The following is a 23367-nucleotide window of genomic DNA, read 5'->3' as shown; positions in this document are numbered from 1 at the left end:
AGTGATAAACTCTTATGATTGATATATTTTGACAGATTTTGCTATATTTGCAATTTTTTAAAAATGTTGCTATATACTTAATTATTTTGAATATAATTGCTACATTTGCAACTATCCCTTAATTTAAACTCTCGATTGTGTTTTACTTGAACATATTCATAAAAGCTAATAATAACAACTCATATATGATATTTAAATCGATGCATTTATGAAAATTCAGTGTTTAAATTAATATAACTTTTCAATGAAAGGTTTAAATGGATATAATTATTAATTTAAATTTTAAATCGATACGATTCCAAAATCGATGAGTATTAAGTTGATATTTGTGTAATAATGTGTGAAATAAGTTAATAAGATAAAAAGAAGAAGAAAAATTGGAGAGATGCCCAATGAATTGGGGAATAAAACCGGTGGGTTTGATTGCCCTTTAGTTTTGGGAATTGGATAAAGGAAAAAGGCCCATAGGAATTGAGAAAACATTGTGGGCGCTGCCAAACCAATACTAATAACTGTTGTTTTACCCCTTTTGTCTGTCTTCAATTCAAATGCAAGTTTCTCCTATTTGGAGAAGAGAATGTATTGTTTTGTTTGTTTGTACTGCCTCATCTTTGACTTATAGCCCTGCCCATTCATCCTACTTATTTTGGAAATTCAAATATATGTATGGATAAATATAGTTTAACGGTAATCGATACTTATTATTTAATAAACTTCAATTTCAAAATTATGTTTGCGAGTTTTGTTAATGGTATCGATTTGGCAATGAAAGCATATGTCGATGAAAGACAAATCTTTACATATTTTTAAATGACATGAACTCTTTAACATGAAAGGCAAATTTTAGACCAAAACACTTGGTTTGGACCTTTTTTTTTTTATGCCACTTGGCATTTGATTTTGCCAAATAAATGTAAGATAATGGAAAATTTTTAGATTGAGAGAGGACCTCGCAGTTTGATCTATTAATTATTTATTGTTAACAATTTTACTAGGTGGAAGATTAAATGATCAAATAATATATATTTAGTTTAACAATAAACCACTGATACATTAGAGATCAAATGTTTGTGGTTCAAATTTTATATTAAAAAACTGTTTTTTTTCATTATTAATAAAAGAATCTGTTCAAGCAAAAGGTGACAGTGGGCCAATGTTGGACTCTAAATTGGGCCTTTTACTTCATCGCAACACGGAAGAATTTGGGCCGTGGCCCAATTATGCGGCATAAACCAAATGAAACTGCCCATCATTTCCATGATAAGTGGAGGGTGAAAACATCGCTGCTCTACAAAACACCGATTCATATTAAACAGAAAAGTTTTTTTTTATTTTTTATTTAAAAAGTTCGATTGAGTTGACAAATATTGATTATTTTTATGTATATTTAATCACTAAACTTAATCAATGAAATATATATTTATGGTGAACATGAGGGACAACGGGAACACGAAAATCAAGAAAAATAATATTAAAATGTTAAGATAATAAAATTAAATTAAATTAAATTAAATAAATAAGAAGTTTAAAAGAAATTAAGAAAATTAGAAAATTTTAAAATAATTTAGAAATTTGAAAAATTCTCCGCTTTTCTTCCATTAATTTGGATTTATCTCCAATTGTGGGGTATCTTACCACTCTACAAAAAATCATTATTTATAGATAATTTACAAGGGATAATTTAAGTAAATATATTGGATGGGGTAATGAGTTGATGTGTGGCTATGACTACTAAAAACATTAATGAACATCTATTATATTAATGATATTTATAATAATATTTAATTTTTTTCCGTTCTTAATCTTAAAATTTCTTGAATACTTTAATAAGTAACTTATACTTATCTCCATATATATATGTATGCATGTTTATTTTTTAAGAGAGAAACAAAAACATAATTTGTGTACACACATGAATGGGAGACATGGAATGGTAGTCACCTATCAAACTTGCTTTTGTTTGTATTATAATTTTATAAAGGATCGTTGTTAAATTAAAACTAATCCGTTTGATAAACGTTAAACTTATAACCGATTCAACTTCTATCATTAAATAGTAATAATAAATAAATAAAATCAAATAAACAAACCATTTTTTTTAGAGAGAAATGGTCAAAACATTTTAAAAAATGAACAAAATATATTGAATTTGTGAAAAAATCTAATAAACTTTATTTTTTAGTGATTTTTATCTGCATGAAACGTGAATAGTTTGTCTTTTTATATATATTTTAAAAAATTCGTTTTTAAAAATAATAAAATATTAAAACTATTTATAAGAGGTATTAAAATTCGTTCACTTCTTTAAAATTCATTTGAAATATATGCAATATTTTAGAAATAGTTTTATTTTTGGTTAATTTTCATAAATGTAAGAAAATACCAAAATATATACGGCTCGTGGTGTAACAAAAAAGCGAAAAGCTCATAAAATTGGTAAAATATTTTCATAAATTTCATATTTGCATTTGATATTGCGGACGATTCGTCACTTCTCTTTATTCTTCTTCTTTGCGATTTATTATCTTTTCTTACATATTTCTTTGACCTATATTCCAAAATTTCTTTATAATTCTATTTTTATTTATCTTATTTTTCTTTCTTTCTTTACCCTCTCTTTATTTTTTTCAACTCTTCTTCCAAAATATCAAGATCGTTTAAATATCACTTTAATATGATCTAAACAATCGCTTACCTAATTAATACGATCGTTTAGCATGATCAATACGATCGTTTAAATTTGAAGTCATTTTCACATCGTCGCGATTATATGGATATGATCTAAACGATTGTTTGCCATAGTCAACACGATCATTCAGCAGTCGACAAGATCGTTTAGATTTGAAACATTTTTTTCATCGTAAAAAAAACTACACGATCGCGTATCACGATCATTCATAAGAAGAATTATACTCGCCCGTATGATCGATTAATTGCATGTTGACTGGACCATTTTTTGTATTTCCCATTGTGGACTTTTTCGTTTTCAAAATTACTCTAAACATTGTAAATATTTTGTCGGATTGTTACATTTTAGAAAAAAGCCATTCATTGTTTTTGTTATTCATAACAATTCCCCTTTTTTAAAACATATTAAAGGAGTTTTTCAAAAAAAAAAAAAATTTAGACTTATGAAAAAATCTACTAAAAGACAAAATTCATCTTTCTACGAGTGTAAATATTTTATCAATTTTTATATTTTTGACAAATTTTCTATAATGATTGAGTTCAAAATATGCCAACTAAATCAAAATATTAATGCCTATCAATAGTAAAATATGAAATTTCTAAAAATTTTGTAAATATTTTCCAGAATTTTACCGTTAACAATAGTTTTTCCTCAAATATAAAAGTAGATATCATTTACATTTAATTTCAACCCCACATTAATTTTGAAATTTAATCTTTTGGGTGTGAATATTTATTTATTTTTGCTAAATTAAAAAAAAAAAAACTAAAATAAATTTTCATAAACAATACTCTTTTTGAATTTCAAAAATTTGGTTTGGATTCTTACAAATATTCCTAAAAATAAACAACAAAACTTATAAACCCACATAACAACACGTGATACAATTTTCAAAAACTAAATTCTTATAAACCAAACGATAATTTATAATACCATTAGACAATAACACAATATTGTTTTTTGTTATTATAATTATTAATTACTGAGGCAGAAAACTCTATAGTTTTAAGTTTGAAGGAGAGACGATAAAATTCCAATTAGGGATTTTCTTGATAAAAGACAAAGGAACAACACCACCTCAAATTTGTTTTTTTCTTTTTTGGTTTTTAAAAAATTAGTATTTAATAATATTTAAATTTTCTTATCTATATTCTTATATGGATTTATATAGTTTTGAAAAAATAAAATCCAAATATTCAAAAAAAAAAAAAGTATAGGCATTTTAATGATGTGAAAGACTGTACTACAAAGTCTGTCTTTGTCATCCCAACAATATAATAATATATCAAGTAGAGACAAAATTGCTAAATAGATCATTCTAATTTAGAATAATTTAAAGAGATGCCCAAATAAGTATATGGTCTGTGAATATTACAATGCCAATTATTAGCTCCATACTCCAAAATTTTTAGGTTAAATTCAGTCATTAAATGACAAAAACAAACCATTTTCCATAATTGATACTTAGCCTGTTCTTCTGTTTTTTCTTCAATTTTGAAAGGTTAGATCTTTGCATAATACATACACATAAAAGGGATACGTATTATCCAAAATCTTATATTAATTTGTAGCTATACAATTATAGTAAACGGTTAAAACTTATACATTTAAAAGAATAGCTTAATCAACTTAAAAACTTATAAAGAACAAAAACAATAACAAAATATGAAAGGACAAGAAATATTAACCAATTGAATTTGATTGATTCATATCCAACGTGTGGAACTATTATGCATTAAATTTTCTACTACAATAGTTATAAAATTTTATTAACTAAAATGAGACAAATTGAAAAGTTGAATGACAAATCTAAAAATTTGAAGTCTACGATACTTAAAAATATTCAATAGATCATATCCTATTAATTTGTCCCTTTAAATAGTTAGATATGAAAGCATATAAAAAAGTTAGTCTATCTAAACATTTGGCTACAACTACTACAGAAAAGTCTTTGGCTTGGCCTTTGCACGCATTGATACACGAACCTATACGATGGTGTGATACCTTAGGTCTAGATTATATATGTATATATATATATATAATATGTGTAAATTAAACAGTTTTTTCTTTTTTAAAAAAGGATGGAAGTTTGAAGTAAATTGTATGAAGAGAAAAATGAATCATTTATACAAACTCTAGAATCCAAGAGAGTGAAAGTAAGGGAGTGAGTAATGAAATAAGGCTAAATTGTCTTGATATTTGTCTTGTGTTGTGGAGTCACATGGGCCACAATAATAATCCAAAGGAGCAACCAAATTTAATTTCTCTTACGTGTATTTACGTATGTGGAATAGATTGGGCATGAAAAAGTAGCCATAAAATAATATATATATATAAACATATAAAACAAAATTAGATTAATTAAAAAAATGCATATTTCTTTGTCTAAATACATTCCTTAAGCAAAAATTAGACAAAAGAGTGGCCGGCTAAGACAGCTTCTTAACCTACTCTTTACCATTTTATTCAACAAATAAGGTTGGCCATGTTATTATTATCCCTATTTCAAAGTGATTAATAGTCACGAACTTCCCCTAACTTTACTAATTATTATCCTATTTCAAAGTGATTAATAGTATAAGAATTATTATGTTTGAACTCTCACTTTACTATGTAAATAGTTTAATTTACTAATAAACAATTAATGTATAGTTTTAATAGCTGGTAAAACACTTATCATGTAGTGTGTTTGGAAAAATAAAGTGTGTTTTCTTAATAGTATATTAAACAAGTTTATATACAAATTTTAGGGTTTACATAAACTGAGAAATTAAAAGAATATGAAACGCACACGTATATGTGTAATGCTCATTTTCCATTACAAAATTACCATTATTCACAAAGACAAAGAAGGAAAATAAATAAATAAAGAATGAGAATATCTACTATATGTTATCAACATGTTTATCGTTTTATACATGTGGAAGCCATTATTGTGTTGAGAATAAATATGGATAATAATTTTTATGTATAAACAAAACCAATATCATCTCAATATATATATATATAAATGTAACAGCAAACATTAAACCCACACTTCTCTCTCTAAAATCTGAGATGTACGATTACAAAGTGAAACAATAATTGTCATTTATTTTGTTATTCATCGGAAAAATGAGAGCAGAAGTGAGGGGGAAAACGAGTTCAGTTTCAGTGCATAATAATTCAACGATTTTGAATAGGGCTGATAATAGTTCAGTTTATGGTGCGTTAAAGGGGTGCCTTGGGAGCTTAGACGGTGGTTGTATTGAGAAGCTTTTGGTTCATTGTGGCAGTGCTCTTGAGAGCCATGATGTGACTTTGGCTCAGCAAGTTATGTGGGTTCTTAATAACGTTGCTTCACTGGTTGGGGACCCTAACCAACGCCTCACTTCTTGGTTTTTGAGGGCTTTAGTTTCTAGGGCCTCTAGGGTTTGTCCTTCTCCGTCTCCAACTTCGATGAGTTTTAATGGAAGTAGTATTCGTGTTGAGACAAGGTTGATGTCCGTTACTGACCTTGCCAGGTGAGAATCATATGTGACCTACAAAGTTAAGCTGACAAGTTATCGTAGTTATGGTATGGATTGAATTAATTTTATTTATTTATTTTGTCTATTCATGTTTTTCATACTCTCCCATTGTTTGGAAGGCTTAAAAATAAAAAGATGTTCGAAACTCACCAATAAGTTTGTGAGAAAATAAGCACTAAAAGAAATACATAAAGAACAACAAAATAATGATAGATATATGTTAGAAGTATTAGAACATGCATTCAAATTTCTTAACTAGACTCAAAGATTGAATTAGCTTAAAATGCTTGAACTTTTGCAATTTTTTTCTAAGAAGGAATACTGCAACATCACTTGATTGCACAACTATTATTATTCATATTTTGGCTTTACTTGTAGCCTTTTCATAGAATATATTCTCTCCCTTTGATTGAGGATATCAAAGTTCAACACAAAATCACTTCAAATATTAATTCGAGAGGAAATGATATATTATAGATACTTTTTGTCGTAATATAAAGAATCTCTCCTATACACTTTTTGGTGTCATACTAAACTATCACTAAACTCAAAAGTTTTCTTATTTCCTTTTCTAAATACAACTATGAATAGATTCAAATATCCGAAGTGTTGGCTATTGACTTAAATCTTATAATCTATATTATAACTTTATAAGTACTTCATACGTACTTTTATTCTGAACACAGATACGTAGACGTGATTCCATGGCATCGATTTGGGTTTTGTGCAGCAAACATTGCTATATACAAAGCAATTGAAAGGTACCAAAAAGTTCATATATTAGACTTCAGCATTTCTCATTGTATGCAATGGCCAACTCTCATTGATGCCTTATCCAAAAGACCACAAGGCCCTCCTTCCCTTCGTATCACTGTCCCTTCTTTTAGGCCACAAGTTCCCCCTTTACTCAATATACCCACTCAACAAATTGGCCTTTGTTTAACCAAATTTGCCAATTCCAAAAACATCCCATTTCAATTCAATCTCTTTCCTTATAACCACAATAATAATAATATTATTATTTCATTATTCGATCCTTCAATTTTAAATCTCCAACATGACGAGGCCTTGGTCATAAATTGCCAACACTGGCTACGATACGTCTCCGACGACGAAAAAGACGACTTCATTAACGCCACGAAACGTCTCAACCCACGAATCACGGTCGTGGTCGACGAAGATTTCGACTTGACAGACTCGAGTCTCGCCTCGAGAATTACAACAAGTTTTAATTATTTTTGGATACCGTTCGACGCGCTCGAAACTTTCTTGTCGAAAGATAGCACGCAAAGGCTCGAGTACGAGGCAGACGTCGGGCAACGGATTGAGAATATTATTGGGTTTGAAGGGAAGCAAAGGGTGGAGAGATTGGAAAGTTGTGTGAAGGTTTCTGAGAGAATGAGGAATGGTGGGTACTTAAACCAACCGTTTTGTGATGAAGCAGCAGATGAGGTGAAAGCCTTGCTGGCTGAGCAGGCTAGTGGATGGGGGATGAAGAGAGAAGAAGATGCATTGGTGCTGACGTGGAAGGGCCATAATGCAGTGTTTGTTACAGCTTGGGTTAGCAGTGATGATGAAATTGTTGTGGCTTGAATTTACTTTTATGTTGACAATTGGATTTTGGTTCTAGTGGTCGTCCATTAATCTTTAGAGGCAATTTTTAGGAGCACATAGTGTGTTTTCTGTCTTAAAACAGCTACTACAACTTTTTACAGGTTCCTAGTTTGGATATCCATTCAAACAAATGCGAACAAGTTCAATAGTTTAATATCGTCGTTAATCACATTGTAGCAGTTTCTCTTAATAATTCTTTTCATATTTTCGATTTAAACGTAGTATGGGGTTGCACTTACTATTTATGTTACTCTAACATCTAACGCCGCATGACAATATATTTGTCTCAGCTTCAGGTTGAATCTACAAGTTTGTATTTTGACCTTAAACCCTAATTAGCAACTGGCTTTGTAGCCTTAAAAGCACACCATACCATGTCTTCTGTCTGGTTTTAAATGTTTCCTCCCTACACCGTTATATTCTGCTAATTTTTCCTGATAAATTTATCAAAACCATTCTTAATAAATGACTAGAAGGTCATGAGTTAGATATTATATTAAAACCATGAGTTGGTGATTTGAGAAGATTCGATGTATAATGGTCACTTAAAACATTTATAGACCTTGCAAAATGAACTAATACATACGTTTTATTTAATTTGTTGCACATAGATCAGCTTTGGAGGATAAGAAAACTTCAATGTAATACACTTTATTGTTTCTATCCTAAGTGATTTGCGTTTATGTCTCGTGATGTAATCATGTAACTTGGTTCAGTATTTGTTTTTCCCATCCAAGCACATAACTTGTAATGTTTGAACACTACGTGTACTGATCCATTGCCTACCCTCGAGGTCGAAGCAATTAATTATTTGGTCGAGGATTGCTATGATTCATATGAAAAGGGCCATATTCCATATCTTTCTAGATTTTCATTTCTTTGCTTTTTGACCACACGCAATAAATAACCTCAAACTTATAAAATAAGCTTGAAGGATTCATTGTATAAACTTTCTAAATAATCCCTTTTTTTAAGATGTAAAGTTAAGGCTAAAATACACAATTATGATCCAAACCTTTGTTTTTATTGGGTCATTCATGAAAATATATCAAATCAAAGACTTCAAATACCCTAATTTAATAACCTTTTCGTTTTTACACTTTATGCTTCTACAACTTTTTAAACATTTTTTTCTTTTGAATTTGCAGAGAAGTTCCAAAAACAATTTTTTTTTTTTTTTTTTTAATTTCCTTTTTCTTTTATGAGATTTTCAAACCTTTTGAAAAACATTGGTATAATGTTGATATATAAGAGTGATTACTAAATTGAGTCTTGAATTTTTTTAAACTAAAAAACTAAAAAGAATTATAAAAAATAGCATAGAGGGATAACTATTTACAAAATCAAAATTAAGTGTAATGAGTTTGTTTTTTAGCTATTTTTTGCAAGTATACATATTTCACTGTTCTTTAAGAAAAAAACCCCCAAAACTAATAGTTTTTCTTTTCCCCTAAAAAAGGGTTATTAAATATAGATTATCAATCCATCACGTAGAATTTGTTTGTGTATTGTAAAAAGGTTGAAATTGAATTTTCTGCAGTACACTAATTATAGGGAGGAGGGATTAAAACACTGACTTTTAGAAAGAAAGCTAATGCATAGCCATATAACAAAATAAGTATTAACTCATTAGGAAAATGTACTAATCAAATTATTTTATATACCTTATTTTCTAAATATATTTTTCCCATCATATCAGTTACATGTGTAAAATAAAATAAAAAAAAAAATACCAATAACCAAATATGCTATGAAGTATTCATTTTTCAAAATTAAGTTTGTAAACACTGACTCTCATCAAACCCATTCAAAATTTAAAAATTTAAACATGTTATTATTTTTAGAATTTACATATTTGATAAAGAAAAAAAAAAAGAAAAACACATATAATAGAGAAATTAAATGAAAACTAGAAATCCCATAACACGAAATGGAGACTCAGTAGACACTTTGTTTAAAATTGGCAGCAATAAGTCCAAAAAAGTTCAAGAACTGGGTTGAAACAGAAAAGAAAAAGGAAATCCAAATCTCTCTTAAATGTGTAATATAGTGGAATTTAAAATTCAAAATTGGCAAAGCAAGAGTGTCTGGGATTTTGTGTGGGCGACGCCGACGGAGGATATGAAAAGTTGCCGTCGTGGGGTGGCGGCGTTTTCTAGGTTTGAGAAAAAAGGAATGTCAGGGATGATCAGATCCAATAAAACAAACAAGGTATATATATTTACTACTACTGACTATATATATATATACTGTTTTATTCCTAGTGGACCTCCTAGATTCTCCCTTCCCTTGACTTTGCCTTTCTTTCTATATTTATTATATTGTTTGGGTGATTTTGAATAACTCTAACCTATAAAAGAAAGTCGGATGGGGACAATACAAAATTATGACGGCCAATGCAGCCCAACTTTTGTTCAGGCACACCCTCCTTATTCCAAAATTCTTTTACAAGCATAGCAACTTATGTCCATCTTGTATCATCCATGCATCTTCCATCTTCTACTTTCACATTCTTTTACTTTAGAACAACACCATGTTTTGATTTTTAAATTCCAAGGTTAATATACGTTACGCAATCGATATTCGTTAAATATTGCTTCCATTTTTAAATAGGTAAACATAGCAAAGCACGTTAGAGAGATCTTAATCCTTGCATTTCTAGGGTTCTTAACCTACAATTTTTTTTTTAAACCAACATTTGAAAAAAAAAGAAAAGAAAAGGTCGTTGGAACTACAACACAAAAAGGAGAAGAAAAATAAATGAAAAACCGTCGACAGCAGGATTCGAACCTGCGCAGGCAAAGCCCAACAGATTTCGAGTCTGTCTCCTTAACCACTCGGACATATCGACATTTTGTGAGCAAATTTATGATACAAATTACAAAACTAATATAAATTTTATGTCATTTCTTTTAGAGAAAATGACTTAACAATTAGTTACAAACTTAACAACATATTAATTCCGAAAAATTTGAAATACATGCTCATTTTTCTTCCCTAGTTCTCTATCATGTTTTTCATATATCTTAGACAAACACTTGAATTCTAAAAGCAAGATTTAGTTTTTCAGTTTTAAAATCTTGACTTGTTTTTTAAAACACAAATAGAAAGTGGTTTAAACAAACATAGCAATTTATATATCTATAGGAATAATACTCGTAAGTTTAGTTTAAAATGAATCCACCAACGAAGTAGGTTGTCGCTCTAAAAAGGAATCCACCAACGAAGCATCTCATTTGCTCATATTTCGGCAACAAAGATTTGCAAATCTTTGTTGATGAGTACATTTTTGTTATACTGATTTTAACAGTAATTAACATAACCTCCATGGAGAATAATCGTTGCAAACTACAATGAGGCGAAGAGGAAAAACAAATGTTTAAATTGTAATAATACAAAAATGATGGAGAATAATTTTTTAACTTTTGCAGGAATGTCAGATTGAGGTTCGTGTCATCTAGCAAAACGATGGTTCTAATTCCTCCTTTCTGTCCCATCTTTCGCCTTTGCCATCGACCATCGAGACTCCTTTTGATCGTACCCTGTTCTTCTGTCTCTCTAACAAAACAAAAATATTCTTCTTGTTCTTGTTGCTCTGCCTGCCACTGCCAATTTCTCTGTGGCTAATGGCTATCGAAGACAACATTTTTGCCCTTATCATCATCAATCCATTTCAATCCCTCTTCAAACCCTTTTGCCCTTCACCCCCAAATCAAAATCCTCGCTATTCCCACTTTTCTTGATCCAATTTTTACAAACCCCATCTGGGTTTCTCTTCATTTTTGCTCTTCTTCCTCTATTGACTTTTCTAGTTCCCCCTTTTGGTCAGTATTGATGTGGGTCATGCCCACTTTTCTTTGTTCTTCTACTTCAGGTTACTTCTCGTGACCATTTATTTTCTCTTGTTTACTAACTATTATTTCTTTTATTTAATGCTTTTTTATTTTTATTTTATTTTATTTTATTGTCTTGGAATTGAATTAACTAAGCACTGTTCATTTGTTTTAGTTTATACTAGTCATTGCCTTCTGATGAATATTATAGGGTATTCAATGGCTTTCTTTACTTAAATGATTAGGGGACATGTTTTTTTTGGTAATATGATACTGCTATTTGCTTGCAATTTATTGCTTACAACGACTCCTCACACTTCTCTTTCTGCTTTGCTGGATATTTCACAGTTCTAACTCCACTTTTTTGTTTGTCTCAATTTATTGTGTTCGTTGTTTAATGACTTGTTTATTTATTTCATTCTATGTTTGTAATAAAATTACATTAGAGAAGAACTTTTTGCCCTTTTCGGTGGGGATTTTTTTTTTTGGATATCTTACTTATGAAAGTTGGTTCTCTTATTATTTCCATATCTTCTGTGGAAGAACAGTGTAATGTTTGTTTGCTTATATGCTTTAGTTGTTCCTTAGATAACTTCAAGAAAGTGTACTTTCTTTCTTTCTTATTGATCTGTTCTGAACTTGTTTGTTACATGGATTGTAGGCAATTAATGCTTCATATTCAGGCTGATTGAGCTAGTTTGGATACCACTGCCAGTTTAAGAGGTGAAACAAGCTGTTGAAAGGTAATATGCCATGATTTTCTCAGAGGAGAAAAATTCAGCTCATCTAAAGTTCTTTCTATAGTCAGAACTTGGAAGTCAATGACTCGATCAAGCTTGTATTTCTTGCATCAGGCTGCAGAAATTATGGAAAAGACCAACTCGGCTTCTCGATTCGTTGATCTTGTACAGACCAAAAAATCTTTTGAGGACATCAAGTATTGGACGTGGTCAGAGATGTTGATTGCTTTGAAGCAATGTCAAGAATCGCCTTCATTAACTAACTCATCAATTATGCTCAAGAAATGCATAGATTTGCTTAGCCAAAAGATCAGTTTGGCTGATGGAGCGAGTTCATCTGCTTCATCTGTTAATAGTTCCAGATTTCGGTCATCTTGTGACAGCAAAAGCACTGAAAGCTTAAAGACAAATTTTGCTTCCACAACTTGGTGGTTTGAGGATCTTTTGTTCTTCAGCACCGAATGTCTTGAAATGTTTGTACAATCCATGGTCTCGCACGAGTTCGACCAAGTTCTTTTAAGCAAATTCCTCATTCATTTCCAGAAATCTAAGTTTTTCAATGCAACTTCAGATGTGAAGATGAAAGTAATAGAATCTGTCATTGATATGCTTGACACTCTCGATGAAAACGTGCTATCACTGAAGGCTTTGTTTGACATTCTACGGGTTACCTTAGGCTTGAACATAAATAAAGGCAGCAAGAATAGGCTGGAGGCGATGATTGGTTCAAAGTTGGGTCATGCTACACTAGACAATTTGCTTGTGCCTTCCCCATATGGAGCAAACTACTTGTATGATGTGAATCTTGTTCTCAGACTCTTCAAGGCATTTTTATCAGGAGGAATCAATCAAGCATCTCCATCACAATTAGCTAAAGCTGCTAACTTGATGGATTCATACATGGTAGAGGTAGCTCCAGATCCGTGTCTTAAGTCGTCGAAGTTCCTCGCACTTGCAAAAGTCATTCCGGACTCAGCCAGGAAGTCCTATGATGAAATGTACTATGCCATAGACCTGTACTTTGAGGTAGTCACTTGATGCCTTCAACAAGTTCCTATTTTAATTGACTTTTTGATCTTTTCATCTGTTTGGAAATACATTTGCTGTTTAATGTTCTTCTTTAGCTCATGTTTGTCTGTATTTGTAGTTTGATCGACACCAACAATCCTAGAACTAAAGTTGTTAAGTTGTTAAATTTGGTTTTTTTGTAGATGCACGTAGGAATGTCAGAAGAGGAAAAGGAGAAAATATGTTGTGCCCTGAACCACAAAAAGCTCTCCTATGAAGTTCGCATTCATTTATCTAAGAACCCAAAATTCCCATTGAAATCTACTCCGTCGAGCCCGGAAAGTCAGCAACCTGAAACCGAAAACTTACTTCAAAACATAAACTACTCAAAATCTCTGATAAGTTGGCCTCACAATCTTACAGAAGGCATAAACACAGACGAAAAAGAAGACAAATCCTCCGAACAAATTGTGCTGTATCATGGAAAATTCGATCTCCCTGCTGATAATGAGAGATTCAAAGTTCATTTGGAAGGAATGCAATGGAGAGTGTTAGAATTGGAGAAACTATGTAGAAAAATGCAGACCCAAATGAGAAAGATTTTGAAGTCTAGAGTGGCTTCAAGTTATTGTCAAGTGAAATCATTGCCTAAGCTATGTTCATAAGGAGATTTTGTATTAATGTATATAGTTAAAATCCATTTTCTCTTCTTCTTGCTGGTTGTAGAGTTAGAAAAAGGAAGAAGAAGAAGAAGAAGAAGATGATGATGATGATGATGAAGAAGAAGAAGCCTTTAACCAAAAAACCAAATTATTCTTGTGAATTATTGCTGGAAAGTTATGGTGTGAAAGAGATTTAAAGTTGAAGGTCGAGTCTTTTTCGAAGTCATTCTCATTCAGAGGCTACTTTACGTTGAAAGTTGCAACTTGACAAAAGCTACAATACAATGCATGAAAATAATATTCACCTCTTTGCTTCATTCTTGAATCTTGGACGTTTGCAATTTATTTACTTTATTTTATTTTTTATCTCTTTCAAATGTTGATGACATGTCACCTATCATATTCAAATATGGGAATATCAACTCTACATATATCAATTTTAGGAACATAACATTTAATAGTTAAAATTATGAACATAATGATAGGTGCAGACTAGGATATACTTAATCTCATTCTTCATTTTTTCACTCGATGAAAAAGAATTATATATCTTTAAAACAAAAAAGTATGCATAATCTCTCTAATTAGGTACTTAGAGTATCTAACTATAGTACTTAACGAAAATAAAAACGTTGTCGGTTAAATTAACAGTAGGGATTTGGATATCCAGCTCCCTTGCTTGCTTATGGTGATCAGCATGAACGAGATCAATATTACATGTACGACTCTCCATGCTTCTTCAATTCTCTTCTCTAACCTAAATTTCCCTTTCATTTCTGGATCTACTACTACTACTACTACTACTTCTTCTTCTAGCTCATTCTCCCATTTTCAAGCCGGGTATTGTCCCTCTCGACTGGAGCTCACAATCAAATCAGGTTCGATTCTGGGCTTTCATTTGTTTCCAGTTATTCGATTTCTTTATATATGTTCTTTTGTCTTCCATGTTTTAATTTCTAGTTTTTTTAGATTATTTTCGTGGATTAATTGTTTCCTTAGGTGAGAACTTTTGATTTTATGTTACTTTTTGTGGATTAATTGCATTTAGTTTCTCAGGTAGTTGATTGTTCGTAACTGTTGTCGTATAATTTAGGGGATTAGAATCATGCTTTAATTTAGGATATATTCTCTTACATTCATGTAAAGATGAGAAATACAGAAATATTCAATTAAATAACAGTAGCGTTTTTGTGATCATTCTGTTTATTGAGTTTACTTTCTTCTGTCTGTAGTATCAATTATCTGAAGGAAGTAAGTCGAGCAACTTAACACTTTACAAATGGGGGAAGTGGCAGCTGAGAAACACGTGAAGTACACCATATTTTTGGAAAAGGTTTGTTTATCATTCATATATTTCCTTTTCTTGAGTACTCTAGTTACTTTATTTACTTTGTTACCTTTGCAAATGAAGAAAGAGAAAATGGAGAATGACCGATATCAAATGGAGGAAGGAAAATTGAGAGAAGAAAAGGAAGAGGGAAAAGGAAAATTAAGAGTAATTTTGGCCAATGACGATGAAATCAAGAGGACAAAATTCTTAAGTTTCAAAAAGTTGAGCAAAACCCATTTTGGAGTTTGGGATTGGGTCTGTTATACAAATTTATTGTATCCGTTCATTCATACTCTTAGATTGTAGATTGCTATCCATTTATTACATGTATGTATCCCATCTTAGGTCGTTTACTTTTATGCACAGAGAAAGGATGATTTTCAATCTGTGATGATGGAATATGTTAGAACGAATGGTCCATACTGGGGGTTACCACATTGGATATATTGGAAAGCTAGATATTGTGGATGTTGATGTAGTCGTTTCCTGGGTCTTGAAATGTTAGCACGAGTCAGGTCTATAACATTCTCTACTGTCTCAACTTGTATGTCTTTTAGTCTACGTTAATGTGGATACATTTTATGGAATTGATGTATATGTTCAGTGTTGTGCCATTAGTATTGCACAACATACACATCAAACTATTCAATCTTCTGGCTTCTTTTTGTGTTCATACAAATTTATTACGGAGTCAAGTTGAAGAAAATTTCCTTTTATGCATGTTTGAGGATTTAGATGTGAACGTTGGATCATTTATAACAAAAGCAGAGAAGTGATTCCTGATATTGCAGGTGGTTTTTCTGGCAACACTGGTCATGATCAGCACATACTTTACACCCTTAGTGCCGTACAAGTCTTGGCCCTCTTTGACAAGTTGAATGTTTTAGATGTTGATAAGGTGACAGATTGTATCCTTTGGCACTTGGGAGTTGATTTTTAATTTATGCCAGTTTATTCTATTAGATCTGTTGTTTTGATTCATTTCACCCATAATTTTCATGAATTTTTAGGGAACAGTGACCTTTTTAATACGCTGAGTGGACAATTGATTACCACTACCCAACTACTTATTTCTAAATATTTCAGACATCCTCTATGTGTCGTCTACTTTTAGAGATTTCATATGCACCTGCTATTGAAAGTTGGTAATTGAGTTGAGTGTTAACTATATGTAAAAATTTATGTGAGGCTTAATCTTGTGGTAGATATTGTTGGTTTGCAAAATGAAGATGGTTCCTTCTCAAGAGACGTTTGGGATGAAGTAGATTCAAGGTAGTCTACTCATTTATTTGTTTATTTTTATTATTATTTTGGATTTCATGCTTCATGTGATCCTACATGCGTGATAATTTTTTAAAAACTGAATTTGTTTATCTTGTAGGTTTTCTTATATTGCAATATCTCATCTATCGTTATTACATCAACTGGAGAAGATCAATGTTGAGAAGGCTTTCGAACTACATTCTTAGGTGCAAAAATATGGATGGGGGATTTGGATGCACTCCTGGTGGAGAATCTCACTCTTGACAAAGGATATTTTCAACATATCTTATCGTTTGTGTATTCACTTACATATGTTTTAAATTCATTATCATTTCGTCTGAGTGATGAGATTTCTCTTGTACTTCAAAACAATTTGTGTTGCTTACTTCTCTTACGATGTTTGGTACTATCCTGCTTGGACATTGAAATTGCATTTGTATTAGTGCATATTTATGCTCTTTGATTGCTCAAGTCTTATGAATCAAAATTTACTTATCAATTGTTTTAGGTTTCGTGTCTTAATGTCAGGTTCTGCTGTGATGTCAGTTTTCTGTTGTGTTGGCTCGCTTGCTATAATGGGTTCTCTACAACATATTGACAAGGATCTCCTTGGCTTGTGGTTATGTGAGCGGCAAATCAAATCTGGAGGTCCTCGTGGTCGACCCGAGAAACTTCCTGAATGTGGTTTCGAACTCCTATTACATACTCTAACCAATTCTTGGCTTGGAAGTTATTCATACTCTCCCACTCACCAACTTCATTGTGTTGCTTCAGTTTTGCTACTCACGGTGGGTTCTTTCGAACTTGATCATGATTGACAGAGTTTACTGGATTAATAAGGAAAAACTGAATAACTGAAGGAAGATCCTAAACCTAAAAGGAAGATGAAAATTAAGTTCATCTTAGACTGTCAGTTTGTTAAGCCAAATCTTCTTTGTCTAGATTGGATTTATGTATAAGGGGTAATTATATTGCTTTTAACGAAGGTAACTTCCATAACATAACATAACTATTGAAAGTTTCAGGACACAGAAAATGGTGGTATTTCAGACAGATCGGATGGTGCTGTTGATGTCTACCACACATACCACACATGCTTGAACAGAATTTTCTTGAGCAAAAAAATAGTATCCTCCAATGCTATTGATTGAATTAAATTATTATTCTTTCAGAGATTAGACAATGCATGCATGTATGTAATTGTTTCACCTTGTTTTTCTATGTAGATGTCTGTTTCCTTTTAAATTTAGTGAATGACAATACTTTTATTAAGCCTGACAATATCACAGGGATACTTGCTGTAGCTTACTATAGAATGAGTCATTTTATATGTAGCAGTTGAACATAAAGTTCCTTTACAATAAGAAATGAAAACGGGAAGACTTGTGTGGTCTATGAAATCTTCCTTTAGGTGTTAATCGGGATTTTGCCACCTGCTCCTTACAAAAAGAAGTATCATGTCCAAAAATAGACTAAAGTTCCTAGTGTTAGTTGCAAAAAAGTTCTGAAACTAGGAAATCCCAGATGAATTGAAATCAGGAACTTTCGGGTACACGAACAACTGATTTTTAAGCGTTTAGAGTACGTTTAGAGAAATAAATTGGTTATCGTAGTCTTGGGTATATTATGGTTGAACTATAATAGTTTGTACAATTATTTTAGCCTGGTTTTAAAGAACTTAATTGATGTGTAAACTATTTTAATTTTAGAATAAAAAAATCTATTACATATTAATATTAATCTCACTTAGTCAAAAAGTTAAATCATAAAATATTTTAATTACATCTCCAAATCTTCAGTGAGAAAGGAAAGTCTTTTGATGTGGAGCCTTGAACATCCAATTTCCAAAACCACAGTAGAGCTCTAGCAGCTAATTGATGTTAGATCTTTATTATATATCCAATGACACAATCAAAACTTTTGAAATTTAAAGCATAAAGAAAAGGATTTAGATACTGTGGTGCTGTGTATGTACAGATTCTTTCTTCCTAAGCTGCAGTTGGTTGATAAATATAAGACAATATTTAACGTGAAAAAACTTTGGAATTGTTTTTTGATGCAGTGCAGAGAAATCCAGAAGAGTGTGTATGGGAAGGGAACAGAACATCCATTAATGGGCGTTAATTTGGTGTGAAGTCAGGGCAATAAACAATAAATAGGCAGAGCTGATCCGAGCGGATAAGCTCCTGAAAGAGGTGTGTCCACTGATTTTGAGAGTGCCATCATCATTAACCATTGTAAGTCATCATCCCTTCTCCATGCCCATGCCTGTACTTACTCTCTCCTGCTTTACGCCACCATCCCCTCCCCCTCCCCCTCCCCATTCTGTCTTCTTTAACCTGACACTACTCTCTCTTTCACTTTCATTTCTATCACTCCTCACCCTCTTCTTTTTCTGCCAATGTTCATCGCTACTCCATTTACTATTCACTCACTCCTCTCAAAAGATTATTATATGTTTTAATTATGTTACGAGGAAAATCATCTTGTGGATTTTGTTCATATATATCTTTAAATATTTAGTTTAGTTAAAAAGTTAAATAAAAATTTACGTAACATTAAAAAAATTAAATGATTTTAATATTATATATGAAATTAACATGACAATGGACATTTAACGCCACTTTGACCATCAAAATCTATTTCCATCTTTTAAGTTAAAACAAGTTTCAAGTTAAATGATATTTTGTAACGTCCCGATTTTAGGAGGGGACATGAATGAACATATATCGTATTTGAATGAGAGGGATCCTGTTAAGAAAAACTTAAAAACTTAAAAGTTACTACCTATACCAATAAGACGCACATTTGTTTTTCGAAAACTCAATCAAAGGAATTTCATTAGAATTTTCATAGGATGCATGTGAGTGAGAAGAGGACAAAGCAAGCCTTTAAGACAACAAGGTTGATTTTGCTGATCACAGAGAATACAAAGGAATGTCGAGGATTCGAATTGTTCGAATCCACTTGCATGACATATCATGAATAAAATTTCTTCACTTATGTAACGACAATTTCATTTATCACTAATTATTTTTTTCATATAAAAAAAATATTATTATTTGAGTTGTTTTTCAGCATTTATCTTTGTTGACCCTTCCTCATCTGCACCAATTTCACTACTTATGGTAGTGAAAAACCTAAATTTATTAAATGAATATCTTAATTAACCAGATTTGAATAAATCAATTGAAGAAAAATATGAATTTCATGTACAACATATTTGTATGCAAAAAACGAGTAGTAAAAAACTCATATTATAATAGTCTTCACCTTAAATATAGTTTATAATAACATATATTATAAAAATCTGCACTCCAAACATAGACTATAATAATGTGACTATGATGGTCTGCATCCCAAACTATTATGAGTCACTTATTGTCCCAAACTCTCCTAATGATCAACAATTATTTATGAGGGTCTATTATTTAAAGTAGTCCACACACCACCAACTTAATGTCGTATGATGTATTTTTAATTGATGAAGGAGCGTAAGAGGTTAGGTTAAAAGGACTAATTTCACAATCTCAAAAAAAGCACGAAAGCCTAAAGAAATATCTTTAAAACGACCTCAAAATTCGAAATGTGATTAGATTTGTGTGAAGCTTGAGATTGCTAAAATTTGAAGACATTCATTCCATTAAAGAAAAAAACTGCACATAATCCAATAATGTAGAGTTTACATAACATAATTAATGAATAACATAATGATGTATTAAAGAAAAACAATAATAAATAATGCAAATATCTAAAAGCAACAGAGGACAAAGACAAATAATTCAAATCATGTTTGGATTCAAATTATAAGGAAAAAAAAAAAAAAAAAAAAAAGAAGTGATGTGTATTGACATTTATGATTTATTAAGCAAAGAGGGAAATGCTCAGAACCTAAAAGCCTGTTTTCTGCTTATACCTTATAGCTTTACCAACTTTTCTGTCACATTGTCCTTTTTTTTTCCATTTTCCTCGTTGCTTAAACCTTCAGATATTTTTTCAATAAAGACAAGAAAAAAAAAAACTTAGAGATATTTCCAGGGTGCCCAGAGAGATTCAAGAGGGAAAAGACTAAACTCATCCACACAACTTTTTGCTCTAACTTATATATTTGATCCTTCATGGTTTATGTTATGTATTCTTACTCGTCGTTGTTCGATACTTAGATACTGAATGCTAGATGTTCTATGCTCTATTCAATTGATCTTGATCAATATTAGATGTTGGATAATCAAGCTTAAATAAAACACATTAAAAATAAGAAGGGAAAAAAAAATTAGGTTAGTATTTTCCATTTATGAATTTTCCTTTAGTGGTTTATTTGATATCAGTATATTTTTTTTTTTTATGTAAAACATGGTTACGTAATCTGAATAATCTTATTAGTTTTAAAAAAGAGAGATCCATTTTTAATTTAGACTCCAATAAAGAGGCCTATCTCTCCCAATTTTCCATGTTTTGAACCAATTTTCAAATAATATTATAAAGTTTGAGATTTGTATTTATTTGATATTTAAATTTTTAAGATTACAAAATTTACTCTATAATTCTTTGTTTTTATTTTAAAAATTATGGATTTATTAAATATAAAATTAAAATTTATATTTAATAATTTCATCCATTTCAAAATAAAAATTTGTCATCAAATATTTAAAGTATGTACAAAATATAGTAAAAAGTAAAAATTTAAATAGATTCAAGAGAGTTGGATGATATTTGTTATATTTTTGTAAATAGTTTTAATATTTTACTATTTTTGAAAATATTCTTTTTAAATTTTATGAATGGTTTATTTGGTATTATTAGAAGTCAATAAATTGACCCTCATATTAATATACTAATCTTTTTTAATAATAAATTCACAAGTGTTAGTTGAGACATGTTGATGTATATATATATAAAAGTTACATTTAGAACTTCAATTTCACAAATTTATTGAACTAAAAAATAAATTCAGAAATTAAGGTTTTTGCCCTGTCCAATTCAATTTAATTCAAAACCTAAACTTTTAAATAATAAAAGCGTGAGGGATATTTTAGTAATTATCCTAGTCTTAATTTAGATTTTCGAAATAAAAATAAACTGATTCTAACTTATTTTTTTCTAAACAAGAAAAGTCAAATGTCTGAAATGATATTATATATTTAATGTCAATTGAGTAATATTCATTTGAGAGTTACAACGTAAGTTTTCTACTTTAGTATTTTGAAAATTTTCAAATAAACATCACCGAACAAAATTTTATTTTTATTAATGGTTTCATCTACTATCTAACAACATCATTAATATTTTGTTTTAAATACAAATATTTAGGAATAATATAATGTCATTTATCAAAACAATAAATTACATGTAGTGTAACACAGCTCTCACTACTATGAAATTATTTATTGGTTTTTTTTAGAAAAACCTAATTTTGTTTATAAAGAATAGGTGAAATATATTTGATTTTTATGTTTAAAATTGTTACACTTTAATATTTATTTGCTCAAATTCTGAGCTTAATTTTATTTGAAGTTTCCACACTCTTTTCACTTTTACTTTCTAGTTTTGACCAATACCAACTTCATTATTTTTAGTTAATACTAAAAAAAATAAAATTATGAAGTGATCATATTTAACATTAGTAAAAAACTAGTAAAATAATGAATTTAATTATTATAAATTAGTTATACAAATTAACACTACCAACTTAAAATGGATATTTAATAATACAAAAAGTGAGGCTTTAAAAAAAATCGAGAAATTATTTATATTTTATTAAAAAAATCTACTGTAAGACAAAATTTATTACACTTGATCTTTTTATGAAACGTAAATATTTTGTCAAATCTGGACTAAATAAAAACAAAACTTAAAATCCAAGGAACATATTGGAACAAGACTATAATAATCATATATCGATAAGTAAATCATTTCGTACTTTTCAATTAGCTACGATACACATTATTTCAAAATTTTAAATTTACGTCAATATTTATTAATGGCTACATTTTCATTATTTTAAATTCATATATTACATTTTATATTATTTATTACAAAGTTTACAATTTTATTTTTAAATTAAAATAGTTTAGGATCAAAATATATATTATTATAATTCAAATTAAAATAATTTAATTATACAGAACTCAATTGCAATAAAATAAATGAAGTGGATCTTAAACTTATGATGAAAAAGATATTTTGTGTTAATTTTCATGGATATTATTTTGGTTGGAAAAAGAAAATTTCGTACAAATGCAATAAATGTATTTGGTAGTCCATGACACGTCAGTGCAATCAAAATGCCAGGCTGTCCAAATAAAGGCAAAGGTCACTCACTCACTCACTCACTCACTCACTAGTCGTTGCTCTCACCCAAAATTTGAATTCCGATTGGGTTTTTTTTCCCCTATGGTTACCTAAAACTTTAGGGCTGTACCCTAAACCCCTACACCCCAAAGTCCAAAACAACGTTTTCCTCTTCCACGTGGCATCCTCCCATTTGTCTGTGACCCCTGAGAGATAATTGTAGGTGGAGCATTGTGTTTCCTTTTTGTGGGTCATGAATAGTGATTTTTCCTTTTTTTTTTTTTTTTTTTTTTTTTTTAAATTTTTCCTCTACAGCTTGCATGATTAAAGTTATTTCACATTATGTTGGGGTCAGTAACAGTTGTAAAGTCACTCTTCTTAAAATGATTCCTTCAAATATTGTGTAAATAAATGTCCAAACTTTTCTT

General features: G+C 30.3%; 3 protein-coding genes and 1 non-coding gene across 9 annotated transcripts; 3 read left to right on the top strand and 1 right to left on the bottom strand.

Moving 5' to 3' along the window:
• The first annotated feature begins 5711 nt into the window (after positions 1 to 5711).
• On the top strand, positions 5712 to 7981 carry LOC103495563 (scarecrow-like protein 32). The gene is made up of 2 exons (XM_008457169.2): positions 5712 to 6192; positions 6885 to 7981. The coding sequence occupies exons 1-2, from the start codon at positions 5804 to 5806 to the stop codon at positions 7789 to 7791; spliced, it is 1296 nt and encodes a 431-aa protein (XP_008455391.1). The 5' UTR covers positions 5712 to 5803; the 3' UTR covers positions 7792 to 7981.
• Positions 7982 to 10581: 2600 nt separating this feature from the next.
• TRNAS-CGA (transfer RNA serine (anticodon CGA)) lies at positions 10582 to 10663 on the bottom strand. Its single transcript has one exon. It is a non-coding gene; the product is annotated as a tRNA-Ser (tRNA).
• A 494-nt stretch (positions 10664 to 11157) lies between these two features.
• LOC103495562 (BTB/POZ domain-containing protein At3g22104) lies at positions 11158 to 14372 on the top strand. 6 transcript variants are annotated; one of them, XM_008457168.3, is made up of 4 exons: positions 11158 to 11686; positions 12307 to 12388; positions 12500 to 13411; positions 13597 to 14372. In XM_008457168.3, exons 3-4 carry the CDS (start codon positions 12512 to 12514, stop codon positions 14056 to 14058), a joined length of 1362 nt encoding a protein of 453 aa, XP_008455390.1. In that variant the 5' UTR covers positions 11158 to 11686; positions 12307 to 12388; positions 12500 to 12511; the 3' UTR covers positions 14059 to 14372. The 6 variants fall into 6 exon arrangements, with proteins under 6 accessions (XP_008455390.1, XP_050940739.1, XP_050940743.1 ...); XM_051084786.1 differs by lacking the exon at positions 11158 to 11686 and adding an exon at positions 11811 to 11907; XM_051084795.1 differs by lacking the exon at positions 11158 to 11686 and adding an exon at positions 12085 to 12194.
• Positions 14373 to 14510: 138 nt separating this feature from the next.
• On the top strand, positions 14511 to 19099 carry LOC127143819 (geranylgeranyl transferase type-2 subunit beta 1-like). Its single transcript, XM_051084797.1, has 7 exons — positions 14511 to 14933; positions 15288 to 15388; positions 16591 to 16657; positions 16767 to 16892; positions 17177 to 17436; positions 17674 to 17775; positions 18711 to 19099. Exons 4-7 carry the CDS (start codon positions 16823 to 16825, stop codon positions 18780 to 18782), a joined length of 504 nt encoding a protein of 167 aa, XP_050940754.1. The 5' UTR covers positions 14511 to 14933; positions 15288 to 15388; positions 16591 to 16657; positions 16767 to 16822; the 3' UTR covers positions 18783 to 19099.
• The last annotated feature ends 4268 nt before the right edge of the window (positions 19100 to 23367 follow it).

This window comes from Cucumis melo, chromosome 1, assembly GCF_025177605.1.
Source record: "Cucumis melo cultivar AY chromosome 1, USDA_Cmelo_AY_1.0, whole genome shotgun sequence".
Lineage (NCBI taxonomy): Eukaryota > Viridiplantae > Streptophyta > Magnoliopsida > Cucurbitales > Cucurbitaceae > Cucumis > Cucumis melo.
This window is presented reverse-complemented; position numbering and strand designations above follow the sequence as displayed.

Coding starts and splice junctions, on each gene's coding strand:
- LOC127143819 (XM_051084797.1), top strand. CDS start 16,823: ATGTTGAGAAGGCTTTCGAACTACATTCTTAGGTGCAAAAATATGGAT. Junction 17,437..17,673: donor CTTCAGTTTTGCTACTCACG/GTGGGTTCTTTC, acceptor TGAAAGTTTCAG/GACACAGAAAATGGTGGTAT. Junction 17,776..18,710: donor TTTTCTTGAGCAAAAAAATA/GTATCCTCCAAT, acceptor TTTTTGATGCAG/TGCAGAGAAATCCAGAAGAG.
- LOC103495563 (XM_008457169.2), top strand. CDS start 5,804: ATGAGAGCAGAAGTGAGGGGGAAAACGAGTTCAGTTTCAGTGCATAAT. Junction 6,193..6,884: donor TCCGTTACTGACCTTGCCAG/GTGAGAATCATA, acceptor TTCTGAACACAG/ATACGTAGACGTGATTCCAT.
- LOC103495562 (XM_008457166.3), top strand. CDS start 12,467: ATGACTCGATCAAGCTTGTATTTCTTGCATCAGGCTGCAGAAATTATG. Junction 13,412..13,596: donor CCATAGACCTGTACTTTGAG/GTAGTCACTTGA, acceptor GTTTTTTTGTAG/ATGCACGTAGGAATGTCAGA.